Here is an 18,589-nt window from a genome sequence, read left to right as displayed (position 1 = left end):
AGGCTATGTGTGTGTGTCTGTCTATTTAGCTATCTAGCTAGATATTTAGTTATATCTCAGTCAGAGTAAAAAAAATAGAAAAAGTAGAAAAAAAAGACAATGATAAACGTTCAACATTTTACATATTTAACACATATTTGAATTTATTTATATAAAGATTTCTTTTTTGCATAACGTGAGCAAAAAGGATTTCGCTTTAAATCCTGACTGACCAAATCTGAGCATGTAGACATTTTGCCAGCACTAGGTGGCGCACGTACACTATATATAGATATGATTTTTCTCCATGTAAAACGTGTAAAAACATTTAACCTGTAAGGACGGTTATACGTTCGCCCATCCCACTTTTATACATATTTAATTCTACACAATATATTGTCATTTCAGTGAAAGAGGGCATAGTTTTTATTCAAAAATCACAACCAAGCAGCTCAATCCTCATAGTGATGCTGCTCTGCCATCGTATTGGAACAACACGGATGAATCTGGAAAATATCGGTGGGTAGATGAAGTTCTTTACTTGACTATTGTTATCCGTGTTGGCTTGAAAAACCTGTGGAAACACACGAAGTCGTTTTTTTTTACCCAAACTAGACCAAAACATTGTATTTTGTGATAGTTGTTTAAAGGGGCCATGGCACAAGACTTTTTAAGATTAATTAATCTTTGGTGTCCACAGAGCACATATGTGAAGTTTTAGCTCAAAATACCATATAAACAATTTATTATAGCATGTTAAAATTGCCACTTTGTAGGTGTGTGCAAAAATGTGCCGTTTAGGGTGTGTCCTTTAAAATGCAAATGAGCGGATGAAGTGCAAACACTGATCACAATGATGGTGGTTTGTTGCAATTGAAACTCAATTGTGCTTTTCTCTGCACTAAATGGCAGTGCTGTGATTGGATAGTGCAGATTAAGGGGTGGCATTATTATAATAAGAGCTCCTTATGACATCATAAGGAGAGCCAAATTTTAACGACCTATTTTTTCATGTGCTTATAGAGAATGGTTTACCAAAACTAAGTTACTGGGTTGATCTTTTTCACATTTTCTAGGTTGGTAGAAGCCCTGGGGACCCAATCATAGCACTTAAAGCAACACTAAAGAGTTTTTGCTCTTTGCTCTCCCTACAGGTTAGAAGCGTAATTGTTCATTACCACTGTCGTAAATACTGCAGCATAGCTGGCTCTGATTGGTTCGTAGGTCTGCCGTAAAGCAAGTTTTTGTAGTTTTCACTCGAACCACAGGACCGCGAACCGACGGTTGGAAACTTCTTTAGTTTGGTTTTGGCCGATAGAGGGCTGCAAAGCGAATGTGAAAGTGCCGTTCACCCTGTTTCGAGTGGATGAACGACTGAAACTTTTTTGAAACTGTTATTTTAAGGTAAAAAAAACTCTTTGGTGTTGCTTTAAACATGAAAGACCGATTTTCATACCATGGCCCCTTTAAGAAAATTTGTTCAATCTTAAAAAAGTGTAGCATTACCTTTTGCGCATACTTCTTATCATCAGTATACTTCATCCATTTCTTCCCATCATCACTGTACTCAAGAGCAAATGTTGTCACAAACATCTCCGTATATAATGATTTGGCCCCTTGTGTAATAATGCCAGTTATCTTCTTCGCAATTGGAAATTCCACCTGGATCCACTGCTGCATGTCATTGTTCTGTCAATTGCAGACAGTTAATTGAAACTAATTGAGGTTAACTAATATGACAAGTGTGAGCATGAGTTATGAAGTGTGTCTTATCTACCTTGGCTTGCCAAGCATTGGTAGTTCCTTGTTTATTTAAGCGTGCATACCAAGGATGCCAATGTTTGGTGTACCAATTGAATGCCACAGTACTGGCAGTGATCTGATTATCGGTAATATCGCCACTTTGCATTCCCAATGGCACAGAGCAACCTGTATAAAGTTTGGTTTATATGTGAATACTTGTAATTTTCATTATAACCGTATTATTTTACATAAAGATGTAAAATGTGTTAAATGTTTTTCCATACCATCAAGCTCACATCCGAAGTACTCCAAACGAACAGTTGGATAGTTGTAAGACTGTAAAGGATGCAGCCTCACATATCGACCAATCAAAGGTGGGAAAAATATGTTCTCCTTTACCTCATAAGCGTCCCTGTTCCCTTTGAAATTCTTTTGAAACATTAAAAATCAGATTTTTTTTGTGCACAACGTGCATGCAATGTACATACATTGAAACATTCACTTGCCTTTCGGATAGCATCACTGTCTCCCTTATAGAAGATCCACTTCCTTTTGTCTGTGCTGTAGGAAATGGTGTAGTTAAGCACAAAATTATGGGTTCCTAATTGCTTGGCTCCCTGCGTGGAAACTTTACTAATCACCACCGGCCTCTGGAAGTCCACCTGGAATGCAGGAAACAATTCCCAATTGTAAATAGTATGGCATTTTTTTTTTTTATGAGCTAAGGCGTTTCATACTGAGAGGTCACCTGAATATACTGTCCTGTCTGTGTTGTACTCCATGCATTGTACTTCCCTGTGTTATGTAGTCTGGCCAGATGAGGAAGCCAGTGTCCTTGAGCACACAACATAAATGTCAATTGTTCATTTATTAGCTCTTTTCCTTACATTGCATTTAAGGTATACATTGTTTGAGTGGCATTTGTGCTACACGACTGTGCTATAAATAGCAACAGTTTCATAGCATACCTCTAGAGTCAGATGCTGTAATGTGTTCATCTTTCACAGTCCCAGAGATGAGACCGAGTGGGTGGTCACAAACTGCGAACAGACCAGATAAGATTTCTAAAAACTGTCTGAATCGATAAGTACAGTAGCACAAGAAATGCTGTTTATTTGATACCGTTATCTAACACGAGAAAGAGGGTCTGCATTCCTCTTTGCTGGGAGAGTCCAACCTCAGACTCCAGCAGCCATAGGCCAGGCTTTGAAGGCAACATCTCCAGTGTAGCAAATCCACCTGAACGACATAAGCATTAATGCGAGTGAAACTATTAAAAGATTTTATTTTCAAATTTCACTACTGTACAAACCTGGTAAAAGTGGGTAAACACCCTGGCGGTGGTCCTTTACATTCTTATTTATGAATGTTTGACCATGAAAATGGACACTATGAAGATCTTTTGGAGAGCCCATGTTGATCAGGTGCCAATTGGCTAATTGGTTTGTGTACATTCGAAGTCCTTTCAGGCTGTAGATAATACCATTGATGGCTGATATGCAAAATAAAATATAATTTGTCATTTTTATTTCTGTACTTGACCATATAATCATACACTACAGTTTAAACAACAGTGGGGGCCGGGGACTTCTTTTTTCGAGGACGCTCGATGCGAAGTTCGTCACAACATGTATATAGCCGTCATGTGTGTGGTTCGTAATTTCAAAATATGTGTTCTGCGCGTCGAGTGATCCTATGTGCATCACGTGTCTTGCCAAAATAAGTGCCTGCTGCAGACGCGTCTAAAGGGTTTATGACAAAAGAGACGCTCGCGTTTGCGAGAATACTTGCATAATCTCATGCGTAATCGGAGTTGACTGTTAAGGGAGTGTCTTGTGTGTATTTTGTGTATGTGAGCATCTCTTTTATCATAAACGGTTTTGACGCGTGTGCTGCAGGCACTTATTTTGACAAAACACGTGATGCACATGGTTTACATGACGCAACAAACACATATTTTGAAAATGCACACATGACACTCCGAACACTCATTTTGATTTTGCGCCCCTCGGATGAACAGTCACGAGCGTCACTGATAAACAACACAGTCACACACTATATACGATATATACAGTTGTGTTCAAAATTATTCAACCCCCCAATGCTGTTAAGGGTTTTAGGGAATTTAGTGTACATTTGTAATTGTATTCAGAATGAAATCCTACAATGACTTCTTAAAGAACCATATGCAACTAAAATGACTTCAATTGGTTTTGTAATATAGTAGTAAATGTTTCTTTTGTGAATTCTTCATTGACACAATTATTCAACCCCTTAAAGAACTACCACTCTGAAGAACAGAGGTTCATTGAAGTGTTTTCAATCAGGTATTGAAAACACCTGTGGATGTCAGGGAACAGCAATAAAGCCTATTAAGCACCAATTAGGCAGCTTTAAAATTACTGTGATACTCAACTCCTTCTAAACATTTACTGGTGTGGTTACAAACATGGTGAAGTCAAAAGAATGGTCCAGGAAGACAAGAGAAGAGGTGATTAATCTTCACAGGAAGGGCAATGGCTATAAGAAGATTGCGAAGATGTTAAACATACCAAGAGACACCATAGGAAGCATCATTCGCAAATTCAAGGCAAAGGGCACTGTTGAAACGCTTCCTGGTCGTGGCAGAAAAAAGATGCTAACTGCGACTGCTGTGCGCTATCTGAAGCGTAGAGTGGAAAAAAGTCCCCGTGTGACTGCTGAGGAACTGAGAAAAGATTTGTCAGATGTGGGTACTGAAGTTTCTGCTCAGACAATACGGCGCACCCTGCTGAAGGCCTCCATGCCAGAACTCCCAGGCGCACCCCCTTGCTGTCTCCAAAGAATAAAAAGAGTCGACTGCAGTATGCCAAAAGTCATGTGGACAAACCACAGAAGTTTTAAGATAGTGTTCTGTGGACTGATGAAACAAAATTAGAACTGTTTGGGCCCATGGATCAACGCTATGTTTGGAGGAGGAAAAACAAGGCCTATGAAGAAAAGAACACCTTGCCTACTGTGAAGCATGGTGGGGGGTCAATCATGCTTTGGGGCTGTTTTGCTTCTGCAGGTACAGGGAAACTTCAGCGTGTGCAAAGTACCATGAATTCTCTTCAGTACCAGGAGATATTGGATGACAATGTGTTGCAGTCCGTCACAAACCTGAGGCTTGGGAGACGTTGGACCTTTCAACAGGTCAATGATCCCAAGCATACCTCCAAATCCACTAGAGCATGGTTGCAGAAAAAAGGCTGGAACATTTTGAAGTGGCCATCGCAGTCACCAGACTTAAATCCGATTAAGAACCTCTGGTGGGACTTAAAGAAAGCAGTTGCAGTGCGCAAGCCTAAGAATGTGACTGAACTGGATGCTTTTGCCCATGATGAATGGGCGAAGATACCCGTAGATCGCTGCAAGACACTTGTGTCAAGCTATGCTTCACGTTTAAAAGCTGTTTTAACTGTAAAAGGATGTTGTACTAAGTACTAAGATTGAATGTCACTTGGGGGTTGAATAAAACTGATAATGATGTGAGCACAGAAAAGAAATTTGTGGTTATTTCATTATAAATGTTATGTTATATTTGTCTGACCTACACATGCCTCTTTGATGTAATTGTAAGCAGGATGACTGAATGATCAAAATCAATGTCAAACCGGCCAAAACAATCAATTTCAGTTGGGGTTGAATAATTTTGAACACAACTGTATATATATATATATATATATATATATATACATTGCCCTGCATAAGTATTGGGACGGTACAGACAAAAATGCTATGTTTGCTGTGAAGACCAAAATTTGTATGATGAAAATTAGGCAAAAGTATAGTATGTTACATTTGATTAACTTTTGATTATGTTTCAACACATACGTGTGCTTATAAAGAACAACAACCAAAAACGTATAGACCCTTTTAAAGCCCACGTGATCAAATAGTTGCGCGTGCATTTTGACAACGGAAGTGGTGTTATTCCCCAGTGGTTCTAACGTGTTAGCAACTCAGAACTAGTTTCCCAGAATCAAAATGCCTGGTTGTTGTGTTTACGGTTGCACTAATATGATGTACTAATATCCGTATATATATCTGGCCACTGTATATTTGGCCTTTTATCCACTCCACTGTAGTACACGGATCTGGTAGCCAGATACCATTTGATAAACTCAACTTTTAAAAATTATTTTCTCTGTCTGTGTTGCTTAATCCTGATTTTCACCATACTTCCTTTGCCAAAATGCGTGCGCATATGTTGCTACTTAATCAAATTGTGTACAAACAGTAAAAGGGTCTATATGTTAAAACAGGTGAAAAAACCTGACATTCTGTACTTTTGTCTCATATTCACCTTTAAATCCCTTCAGAAAGTGTGCCTTATTTTGATTGGTTGTTCAGCATTTTTATTGGTTTGACATTTGGTCTAGACATTTCCACAGCAAAAAAAAGCCTTTTATTGTACTTATGGAAGGCACTGCATATAAAAAATCTGGAATAAATTCTGCATTAATTATTATTCCATTCAATGTTACTGATAATTACCCCTAAATTTTTTGAATTTAATCAATTTCTATTGACCAAATAAAAATATTCAAGCACAAATAAAAAAACGTTCGTACCGTCAAATTTCAAACTTTCATGGAAATTTGGATCCAATACTGCTCTTCTGTTTTTCCTCTCAATTCTCGCCCAGTTTTCCTCATAGTACCAGCTTTTATTCTCATCAAAAGTCATAAAGAGTAGAACAAACTCTCTTCTGTCCATAGCCAGTTCAGCCAGTGTTCCCTTCCTACAGACCAGAAGCGGCCCAATTAGCCCAGAGTTTATATCTCTCTCCTGTACAAGAAATTAATTCAATGATCAGTGAACAATAACTCATTTTGTTCAAATCAACTAAAAATTCATATATATTACATTTCATGAGTTTGCATTAAGGGCGGTGAGCTGCAAACTAAGTGCTTTTCTGCCATACAATTTAGTTCTCATTTTTTAAAAAACCACCACGTTTTATTTTGTGCCACCATACTTACTCGTGTAACTACTTATACAGTCTTTAAATAGGGAAAACATGGAAGTGTTTGGTGCCTTCTAAATTCATCCCTGTTTGGATCCTAAGGAATTACTGTGGCTAGGCTAAATGCTAACACATTCACAACGCGCTGTACAAAAATTAAGGGCACACATTGAAATTAAATAGGTATGTATAAATTTGTCTAAGTTGAGGTAAGAACATAGTAAAATATTGAAAAACTGTGGTGTTTTCCTAATGAAAAAAACCTAATGATGATGGTTCATGCTAGGATGCAAACCATCATTCTTTGATCCATTCATAACACCATCCCAAAAAACGTGCACATATGAAAGAGTACTATTCTTACAGGGTTTACTCCAGAGTAGTATGTCCATGTTCGACAGTCAGACTTATTGTTTTGTGGTCCAGATTTGGAATTTACAGTCCATATGTAGACATGAGAGCTATTGGGTTGAACAGCATCGTCCTGCTTGTACCAATAAGGCGATTGATCTTCATAACTCAGACCTTCCATCTGCTTTAAGTAGTGTACTCCGTTTGGATGCAGAGAGTATGGACGACTGGCACGGTTCCTGAAAAATATCTACAATAGCGTAGAAAACAATGGGAATGTAATGGCATGCGTTTTAAATAATTTGGTTTTAATTCTTGTTCACTGCAAAAAATTACTTTCTTTCTTAGTAATTTTGTTTTTTATTCCATTGGCAGATTTTTTTGCTTGTTTTAAAGGACAAGTTCAGTATTTTACACTTAAAGTCCTGTTTTCAGATTGTTTATGATGAAATAGAAAGGTTATGACTGAAATTTCGACATATGCGGCTGCCCCGAGAATTTTCGGGTGTTTGTTGCTTCACCTCCCACCTACAATGGGTCTGTAGGTGCACTGGAACAATCCTTCCTAAAATGCATTAAGCTTTCGTTTACAAAGACGTGAAACTCACCGAGTGGTCAGGGGTGTTCACTGATATGCTCACACAAAAATCGCTGCAAAAGATGCTTTCCAACAGGTGTTTTAGCATTCGTTGTAAACTTGTGGACCTATTTTTCCAAACGCCTCACACCCATACATTCTTCCGTTGATAGCTTGAATAATAGACACTCCAGCCCAGTGTGTGGCAATAATCCCCCTTTGCCAATTGCAAGAATACAAACAACGTTCCCGGCGCGCAGTAATACCGTACCTCACAGCACATCTAATACAAGTCAGTGGAGTTGGAATGCATCTTTTGCAGTGATTTTTGTGTGAGCATATCAGTGAACACCCCTGAACACTCAGTGAGTTTCATGTCTTTGTAAATGAAAGCTTAATGCATTTTAGGACGGATTGTTCCAGTGCACCTATAGACCAATTGTAGAGGTGGGAGGTGATACAAGAAACACCCGAAAAACCGTGATACAAGAAAAAACGTTCTATTTCATCCTAAACAATCTGAAAACAGGGCTTTAAGTGTAAAATGCCGAACTTGTCTTTTAAGCACGAATTTACTTAAAGTTTATATTTTTTGTCTAAAGTAAGAAAGTCATTTTTTGCATTGTTTGTACAGATTTGGCGATGTACCATGATCGTCTGGTCAACTTCGGCTTTAATAACCGGGCCCAGAATACCCAGATGTTCATCCATTTCTCCCCGGATGTCTCGGATGCTAAAGGTGCTGTCCAAGTACTTCCTAAACACCACTTTTTTAAAAGCTGTTTGCCTCTCGTTTGTAGGTGGCTTATCAACCCTCTTTTACAAATAGAAAACAAAGCAATTTCACAAAATACAATAAAATGTTTTTAGAAATGTAATGACGCAGAATAAATTATGTTAACAGTAGTGTACTTTTGCCCAAAACCAGCATAATCCCATTCCTCCTCCTCTGCTGTGATGAAGTACGTTCTTGTGTTTTTGTCCTCAGCCTTCTTTAAGAAATTTTGAGATGTTGCATCAAATTCCATACTTTGAACATCTACCGCTGCGCTATAAGGATCTTTGTACTCCACAAATTCATATTCTTCTGGCTTATGAAGAAAATCTTCAAAGTCCTCCACTTGGTTTGGAACATATAAGTCATAATCTTTGAAATCCTTTCTTGGCACTCCTATTACAATGGCCTTGTTCCCTAGTTCCTCCTCACTAGAAACAGGCCTGATTCCTCTTGGTGTTAACCCAGCAGGTGCGAAACCTCGAGGAGATAGACCCATTGGAGACACATTAGAGGGTGGCTGTGGCTTATACTCTTTCCTCTTTTTCGTCTTTATGGCGTGCCCTTTTCTGGGCTTCACCCTGTGGTGAACAACCTTCTTCTTTTTAGGATTGTTTATTTTTGCTGCTGGTTGGTCTGTGATGTATTTCTTCATTTCATCCGGCATTTCCATTTGAACCAGTTCATGTGTGCCTTCATAACCCCAGTGCTCTTCCTTTGAGTTGAGAGGAGATGTGAGTATGACCTCACTGTGGTTGTTCTTCAGATAGATGGCAACTTCCTCCAGACTATCTTCGGAGCTGTTCATCGTGGATGAAACATTGGAATACCCAAGGGAGACGGAGATATTCTCCGTACTGTTTGAGTGGAAAAGCGGGGATACATTATTTAGAATTTCAAATGTATCATTACTGTATGATAAAGTTGTGTTTGAGATGATGGTGCTGTTTGTAGATGGTGCTGAAAAATTTAGGTAGGGTGTAGTATAATTCCACCGTGTGCCATTGAGCTCTTGAATGCTCATCCCTGTTGTGTTTGTAAACGGATCATCTGTGCTCTCTGAAAAGTCTTGTGTGGTGTTCTTGGGAAATACTGTTGGTAAGTTTTCAAAAGTCTTTTCATCCTTTGAAATTTTTAAGAGGTGCTCACCGTCTAATAGCACAAAATCCTCCTCCTCTTGTGGTTCTGATCTGTTGTAGAGAGAGTCAGAGCTGGACACACTGTAAATGAAGGAGTGACTTGAAATTTCACTGTTATCATCCACAGTACTTGTGCTGTTTAGAGAGGATTGCTCATTTTGCAAATCTGTTTTGTTTAGCACATCATATTCTAAGGTTTGGTTTGATAACAGATGCATTTCTTCAGTTGAAGTCAAATCTTTACCATCATCCTCCACAGGAATATTTCTGTCACCGACTGGAACAGATGAGTTAACACTTGTATTCAGAGAAAGACTGTTTGTTTCATTCATAGGTTCTTCCAGGGAGAAGTTTCTTCCATTAAATGAAAGGTCTCTGTCTGTTTCATTCATCATCTCTAGAGATGAATTTCCATAGTAATGGGAAGATGGATTCCCTATAGAGGAATTTCTAACACTATCCAGAAAATTTGTTGAATTCATGGAAATATTTTCTAGAGGAGATAAGTTTACACTTGTATTTGAAGAGAGACTGTGTGGTTCATTTGTTGGTTCTTCTAGGGTGAGTTTTTTTCCATTAAATGAAAGATGAGTAGTATTAGCGAAGACACTGTCTGTTTCATTCATCATTTCTAGTGATGAATTTCCATAGTATTGAAAAGATACATTTCCAATAGAAGAATTTTTCAGAAAATTTGTGGCGTTCGTAGAGATACTTGCGGTTTCGTTAACTGGCCCTACTGATGCACTGCGAACTGGAAAGTGTGTTTCAGACTTTGTTTTATTGTTGGCCACGATCTCTGAATCATAATCAAAAGTGCTGGTGATGTTTAGTGATCCCTCTACTGTAATTTCATTCATAACATTTTGATTTAAAAGCTGTTTTTCCAAATCAGCCCCATCGGTTGATACATTTTCAGCGCGAGTCTGATTAGAAGATGCTAAAGTAGCAATGGGTGATTTGTCCATTTCATTCTTTACATCTTCAGTTCTCAGAAAGATACTATCATCATGATCAAAAAACGAAAGGTCTAGAAGTTCACTATCTGTACTTGTGTTTCTAAACGTCCTCAAGTTCAAAATATCAGCAGAGTTGTCGGTTTCCTTGTCAGCCTCAGTAGGGATGGGTTTTTCTTTTACAGTTTCATTGTTGAGCTGAGGTTTCAAAACTGTGAATGTTTCTGGTTTGTCAGCATTGTGAGATTTGTCCATTTCATTCTTTACATCTTCAGTACTCAGAAAGATTCTATCATCATGATCAAGAAAAGAAAGGTCTAGAAGTTCACTATCTGTACTTGTGTTTCTAAACGTCCTCAATTTCAAAAGATCAGCATAGATTTCGGTGTCTAAGTCAACTTCAGTAAGGACGGTTGGCTTGGGTTTTTTGTTTACAGTTTCAATGTTGAGCTGAGGTTTCAATACGGTGAATGTTTCTTGTTTGTCATAATCCTCTTCCATAACATAATCTCTGAAGCATTCAAGGTCTTTGAATTTCACCCTCATTCCTTTAGTGGAATCGTGAGAGTTCAGTGATGCTAAAAGCCAAATGCCTATAAAATGAAGAAAGAAAAATGCAGAGTATTCAAACAGTTGACATGTTTTCTTGTAAATTAGCATTTTTTAATCAAGCTCTTATGTTTAGTTTCAGTCATTTTACTTTAATGGCAATGAAAATGTTACATACGCTTGGCCTTTTCGTATTTTATTGTTTATGTATAATATTTAGCTACTCACCAATATTAACCATTTCCATACTGATAGTTTCTCCAGTCATGGGAAATAGACTGAGCATATCCTCTTCCCTGTTTTTCAGCTCAAATATATGGCCATAAAAAGTTGTGGTCTGGATATAATCTTGCTCCCCAACACTGGACACATGCCAGGTTACAATTTCACCATGACAAAATCCCAGTTCCGCGCCACTTTCATACACGTAACCATTGATGGCTATAGAAATTGATGCAATAGTCCATAGTTAAGGTTTGCATCCATAGTTAATATTAATATATTAATCAACAAGACTGATATGTCACTATGGTCATTATTACTTTACTTACTGTGCATAACATTTGATTTGTAAAACTCTGGATCATCTTTTTTGACCTTTTTGGGGTCACTGCAGTATGTGTTGATGTTCTCATCATGGTACCAGCTTTTGTTCTCATCAAAAACCGTAAACATAGCATGCTGTTCCTTGTCAGATTTTAGCTGAGAAAGAGATTACTGCTTTTATAATTAACATACTTTGTCTGTCACACATCAGTACTCAGATTGCAGTATCCATGGAGAATACATGCAATAAGACATTATATTTTGGCTGAAATGCGTATTATATAAAGGGATCATAATTTTGTAATATGCTGCTGGGGGTAGGATGCTTTCTATTGTTTACAGTGGCCTAATATACACTCACAAAAAAAGGTTAAAAAAAGCTTTCATGTGGGTGGTACCCTTTCAAAAAGTACATCTTAGCACCTAAAGACACGGGGTACCTCAAAGATACATATGGGTACCTTAAAGGACAAGTTCGGTATTTTACACTTAAAGCGATAATCCACCTTTGCCATAATGAACCGTTATGTGTTTATTACCTTAGAATGAGACATTTTTATCTACATACACCAAGGGTCCCCTTACATGGAAATCGCCATTTTGTGCCGCCATGTTTCTACAGAAGCCCTTCGCAACTTCACCACTAGATGCCACTAAAATTTACACACTGCACCTTTAACTAAATGGTACATATTAGGACCTTTTTAAAGGATACACTAAATAACTTTTTACTACAAAGAGCCTTTTTAAGCATGAACATGAATGTTAAAGGTTCTTTTGTAGAACCAGAAAAAAAATGGCATAGCAGTCACAGTGACAGCTTTTGTACTTTTTTTCTGACACTGAAAACAACTTGAAAACTGTTACCTGGACGTTTTTTTTGTTGAGGGACTGACTTTTACATATGAGCAGAGGACCCACAAGACCAGAAGCGATGTCTCGAGGAGTGTCCACTGCACTGTGATACATCCTGGTCAGACATCTTGAGTCACTGTCCGTTGGTTCGTCCTCTTCCCCCACATTCCATACATATGTGTAGGTCTCTCCTGGCTGGACGCCATGCGTCTGGTTTCCTTTAAGTAAATGGGGAATGACCATATTAAATTCCAATAATAATCAATCACATTTGGGCCCTATTTAACTTTTGCTAATTTAACGACGGGTTTGTGCGCAGAGCGCAGGGTCGAAAATGGTTGTTCCTATTCTTGTAATGAGTAATGGTGTGTTTTGGGTGTAACGTGCAATAATCCAATGAGAGACTTATCTCCCTATTTAGATGACAAAATTCATAAGACCTCCGTTCATCTTCGGAACACAGTTTAAGATGTTTTATATTTAGTCCGAGAGCTTGTTGACCCTTCATTGAAAATCTATGTATTGTATACTGTCCATGTCCAGAAAGGTAATTAAAACATCATCAAAGTAGTCCATGTGACATCAGTGGGTCAGTTAGAATGTGTTGAAGCATCGAAAATACTGTACATTTTGGTGCAAAAATACAGTCACATGACTTTAGTCTCGCGCATGGGCTTCACAACAGACGCGGAAGAGAAGACAATGCTGAATAAAGTCATAATTTTTGTTATTTTTGGACCAAAATGTATTTTCGATGCTTCAACACATTCTAACTGACCCACTGATGGTACATGGACTACTTTGATGATGTTTTAATTACCTTTCTGGACATGGACAGTATACAATACATAGATTTTCAATGAAGGGTCAACAAGCTCTCGGACTAAATATAAAACATCTTAAACTGTGTTCCGAAGAGGAATGGAGGTCTTACGAGTTTGGAACGACATGAGGGTGAGTCATTAATGACATTATTTTAATTTTTGGGTGAACTATCCCTTTAAAGGAGCACTAAGTTTTTTATGTGGAATATTAAGTTATTATTTCAATTTAACCACAGTAATGAAAAAGAAAAATCCATAAAAACGTGACTACTATATTCTTCATTTTATATTTAAAAACATACAATATCTTTGTATTGTGATCGGACTAAAACAACTCCATTTTAGAGCTAAATTGACATGAGCACTTTGTTTTATGTAAAAAGAGATGTACAAATAGTTAATATTCCACCAAAGAAAGAAAGTCATATGAGTTTGATATTACAATACAGGAAGGAAACAAAATATACCAACCTCCTGCAGGATAACTGGCTCCTTCTGCTGATTTATCTATGGTCAGTCCATGAGGATAGATGCTGTATGGACGTGATGCCTTGTTTTTAAAAACAATCTATAGAAACAACATAAATACTGTCATGCATACTAATAAGAAATTGTAATATATACACTCTAAAAATGTCTGTGTTATTTTTGACCCATAATGGGTAAATATTGGACAGAACACATGCTGAGTTAAAAATGGCCCAATGTTGGGTTGATGTTATGCAACCATGGGGTATAATGACAACCAATCAGTGTCTTCTGTCCAATATTTACCCATTATGGGTAAAAAATAAAACCTAGCCATTAAACCTAATGGTACTGTACATAGATATGTATATATAGGCTAGATGGCTCGTCCGCGCTGCTGGCCAATGGAGTGCAGCGTCCGCATTTTGGCGGCCATCTTGCGGCGGGGCGCTCGCTCACTCGTGGCATTGAGTTTTAGTGGTGCAGGTGCTTTTGGGTGGCCATGGCTTGCTTAATTTTTTGCCGATTTTTAGACGGTTTGGTTTGTTATAAACGTCAAAGATGTACCTATGACACTGCATACCTATACTAAAAATAAAAAATAAATTCATGAAACATGTTAAAGCATCCAGAATTATAGCCACGTTAATAACGTTTGTAAAAACCCAAACCGTTTGAAAATCGGTAGAAAATTGAGCAAGTAATGGTCATTTAAAAGTACCTGCACCATTAAACTCAATGCTACGAGTGAGCGAGCGCCCTGTCGTAAGATGGCCGCCAGGTGATGCCGTTAGGGACTCCGCCTTGAGCCATCTAGCCTTCATATACATATCTATGGTACTGTATATACCTTTATGACATCTCTGATCTGGGCTCTTATCACTGGGCCCAGAATGCCAAGTTCCTTCTTTCTCTGCTTATCCTCCGCTCTCTCTTTAAAAGTGCCGTCTTTATAGTGTGTAAACACAGCCTTTTTGTATTTTTTACCTATCCGCTGAGGCCCCTGCTTTAAATATTTTGATCGGAAATTCCTGAATGGGAAAAAATGGGATAAAACTTGAGATTGGAGCTTTATACGACTAAACATCCAGGCTCTTTTGATGAATGATGAAAAGTGTTGGATACCAATCTATGTTTTCCGGCATATTTGGCGCATAATCCCACAAGACCTCTTCTGCTGCTATATAGTAAGTCCACTCCTGGCTTTCTTCTTTTTGTTGAATGGTTAATCTTCTTTTAGGTGCTGGGAACTGTTCACATGTCCTAATATTCAGGTAACCATGCAAACCAGCTACAAACAACAAGATAATTTCCAGTAGTCGTTACACACTTACATTTCAGCTTCTGGCACTTTTAATAGACTTTGCCACGTTAAAACTCATCATTAGTCTTGACAACAAATGTAACCTACTGTACTGTGTAGTTTTTGTAATTTGTTAAAATGTTTTAAGTGGACCCTGTGATGTTTCTGACTGGTCTTACCTTCCAAATGTCGGCTAATGTGAGAGGAGAAAAGCCAGCGGCCTGGAAAGACCGCAGTCATACTGGCACTAGTGGCAGTGCCACTAATAATGCCAATGGCTGATGTTTTGTGATCATAATGGAGAAGAACTTGCCCATTGAAGTGCACAGAGAAGAGCTCAGGCTCAGAGCTCATTCCCAGCATGTGCCAGCTGACTTTAGAGTGAGCACAGATGCCCAGATCTGGAGGACAAAGAGCAGTCATTGGAAAGAATGAAAAAATAATTGGAAAAATGGTAAACTGTAAATAATGAGATGAAATGACATGTTTGAAGTATATAATAAACCAACCAGGTACAGAGCCATTTGTATAGCCATTGATGGTGTATTTAATATTCTGTGCCTGTGGAGGGCCGTCAGTGCTGTTCAAGCTCATGTTTTCATCAAACACACCAAACAATAGCACTGCCTCCTGATGGAAATTAATCTGATTTCCAGAGTCATCTAAGGCACCTTTGAGACAAAGACAAATTTAAAGTGTCTAAAAAATCAACTGTTTTCAACCAGGGATGCGTGGAACCCTGGAGTTCCTTGGTGATACTGCCAGAGGTCCACAGAGAACACAGTGAAACATTTGTACCAAAAATGATGTAAGAAATATCATGATGTCATTTTGCACTATCTTGTTTTTGTCTTACCTTTCTTGCAGATCAGCAGTGCACCAATCAACCCTGTATTGTAGTCTTTGACGATGTCAACATGGGAAAGGTATGTGTAGGTGATGCATGGTGGGTCCGCAGCCAAAGGGGTCACCTCAGATGTTACCTCCCAATAATACGTGTGCTCTTTTCCAGGTAAAATGACATCATCCTCTTTCTCCAAGAGTATAGTGTTGTCAAAGTACAACGATCCTAATAGAAACCACAACGGTGTGAAAGGAAGCACTTTTCAATTAAATTAAACTAACGTCTGTTTCTTTACAAAAAAATATGAAACTTTAGTAACAAGTCTGTGTTGATTCAGCACCCTGCTTTGGACTTAGGCACAGCCTGTGGGTCATTTGTATCTTGGGTTAATATTTCCAGAGAAATCAAACAAAGCTGTTTGTGTTGCTCAAGTTGTTTACACAACTAAATGACAGGTGCTTAAATAATCCATGATGTTCTCCAAACAATACTCTTATCAAAATGTATCCTGGCTTCCCGTAACACAGTGTCTGTTTGTAACTGTGCTATACGTTACAGTTATACTTTTACCACAATCGAAACATCGGTATACACACCCTCTGACTGCTTCCCATAAGTAATGCCATGTGGGTGGATGCTACACGGATGATCAGCCATGTTTTTGAACGTGACAACGATCGTGTCACCCTCTTGTCCCCGTATTGTTGGCCCAAGTAGTCCTAGAACATCATTTATTTAAACCATTATGGAAATAATTAACGAAACCATTATGCAACACAATATATAATATTTAAAGCATAGATTTTAATGTAAAATCAAATAATTGTTTGAAGTTTTACATTCAAAATACCTGAGGACGAGGGATGTGTTTTAGCCTTTGTAAATCCTGCATCATATTCTCTGTATACTGTTTTTTTATAAGTTGGTCCAGCCCTGGAATATAACAAAAACATACAATTTTTCATTACATAGCTGGGAAATGAAAGCTTTCTAGTTATCATTAACATTAAAGGTGTATTACTGTTAGATTCACGTTATAGAGCACTTTAAAATAATTTCATGCAAAAATGTCCACAATCCGTGCAGTAGATTCAAGGTTCTGTTCACATTTTTATCATCAAATTTTTTTATATCCCATGCTTTATATACATACAGCTAGTTTGTTTCCATATTACATAGTTATTTTCCATTTTATACATTTTCGTGAGTGCTACTAGTAAATTCTCAGTTACTGATATATCATTAGTTGTAGTCGTTTTTGTTATCATCCTAATATTTGTTTTCATACCTTTGCTGTACATCAGAGGTATCAGATGTGTAGTCCCATTGTATATTGACCGCTGCAATGTAATAGCGTCTCTCCACAGCAATTACAGTATGACACAGGAGTGCCAGAAGGGCCAAACCAATTTGAGCCCCTGGCCAGGAGCAGAGTTGCATATCTGACATTGAATATCCAGGTAGAAATGGTCCGTTCTGGAGAGCAGAGAATTATAAGCTTTCAGAGAAATGACAGTGTCTTATCTCCCCCCTCCCTATACACACACACACACACACACACACACACACACACACACACATCACAGCAACATGTTTAAACACTTTGTTCTGAAAAGTACACTTGTTATCTATAAAACTAAGTCTTCTTGTTTTTGTTAAGTCATTAATACCATGAAGCTTTTATGTAAATTAAAGGGATAGTTCACCCAAAAATGAAAATTGTGTCATCATTTACTCGCCCTCATGTTGTTACAAACCTGTATAAATATCTTTGTTTTGATGAACACAAAGGAAGATATTTTGAGACCCCATTCACTTCCATAGTAGTAAAAATAAAAAGTAAATGGGGTCCACGAACAGTTGAAGTATAACTTGAGAGTGAGTAAATGATGAAAGAATTTTTGGGTGAACTATCCCTTTAAATTCTTATAATATGCATATACTGTATACACATATTGCCAGTCTACTTCCTCCAAAAGGAAATACTGGAAGGCGACTGATTAAAAATGTCCTTCAAAAACTTTCCTGGTTTTGAGAAATGCAAGGTTACTTTGGGTAAAATTGCTGCATGTGTTATATTTAAAATAAAGAGTTTGTTTTGTAGCTATCAAACACCATGCTTTTGGTTTCCTTGTAAACCAAACACCTTCACCCCACTTCAGCAAAGGCTTTCAGTGTCTTAGTACCCTTCTAGCATTTTCCACCCCAGACATCCATTTCATTATTACGGATTTAAACATAAACCCCTAATTTCCTTGTCTGTGTTTTCTCATCTTTTGTATACAGTGTACAAGTTGCATAAATATGTGGGTTGGATAATTAAATGGCCACAACTGGACCTTGACTCTACTAAAGTATAACCGGAGGTGCACATTGTACAATAATAAAGTAAAACATGATTTGCTATTATGAGTTTTATGTAATATTACACATTTCCCCTAAAGGGGCAAATCTGCTTGGAACTTAGTACATGACGAATAAACTAATTCAAGGTTTTGGGATTTTACAGAGAAATATAGCAAAGCCTGAAAAACATTAAATGAACTGCAAGTTAAATGTGACAAGAAATTTTCCAAACACAACAGTTCATGTTCAAGAGATTGACATGAAAAGAAAGACTCGGCTGACTCAATTATTTAGTAATTCACACAACACTACTTAAGCCAACATCACAGGCACAGGTTTTTGTT

General features: G+C 37.8%; 1 protein-coding gene across 1 annotated transcript; it reads right to left on the bottom strand.

Moving 5' to 3' along the window:
* Positions 1-109: 109 nt before the first annotated feature.
* Positions 110-17,375, bottom strand: f5 (coagulation factor V). The gene is made up of 25 exons (XM_073855267.1): positions 17,188-17,375; positions 16,750-16,832; positions 16,496-16,618; positions 15,912-16,124; positions 15,565-15,726; positions 15,235-15,456; positions 14,878-15,043; positions 14,603-14,783; positions 13,756-13,852; positions 12,473-12,678; positions 11,611-11,761; positions 11,288-11,500; positions 8,557-11,103; positions 8,289-8,461; positions 7,077-7,313; positions 6,318-6,534; positions 3,035-3,214; positions 2,845-2,961; positions 2,691-2,762; positions 2,471-2,556; positions 2,229-2,384; positions 2,007-2,151; positions 1,757-1,908; positions 1,486-1,668; positions 110-553 (listed from the first exon to the last, which is right to left on the bottom strand). Exons 1-25 carry the CDS (start codon positions 17,346-17,348, stop codon positions 410-412), a joined length of 6,387 nt encoding a protein of 2,128 aa, XP_073711368.1. The 5' UTR covers positions 17,349-17,375; the 3' UTR covers positions 110-409.
* Positions 17,376-18,589: the final 1,214 nt, after the last annotated feature.

This window comes from Misgurnus anguillicaudatus, chromosome 17 (assembly GCF_027580225.2).
Source record: "Misgurnus anguillicaudatus chromosome 17, ASM2758022v2, whole genome shotgun sequence".
In the NCBI taxonomy this organism is placed as follows: domain Eukaryota; kingdom Metazoa; phylum Chordata; class Actinopteri; order Cypriniformes; family Cobitidae; genus Misgurnus; species Misgurnus anguillicaudatus.
The sequence above is the reverse complement of the archived record's forward strand: the minus strand, read 5'-3'. Positions and strand labels throughout refer to the sequence as shown.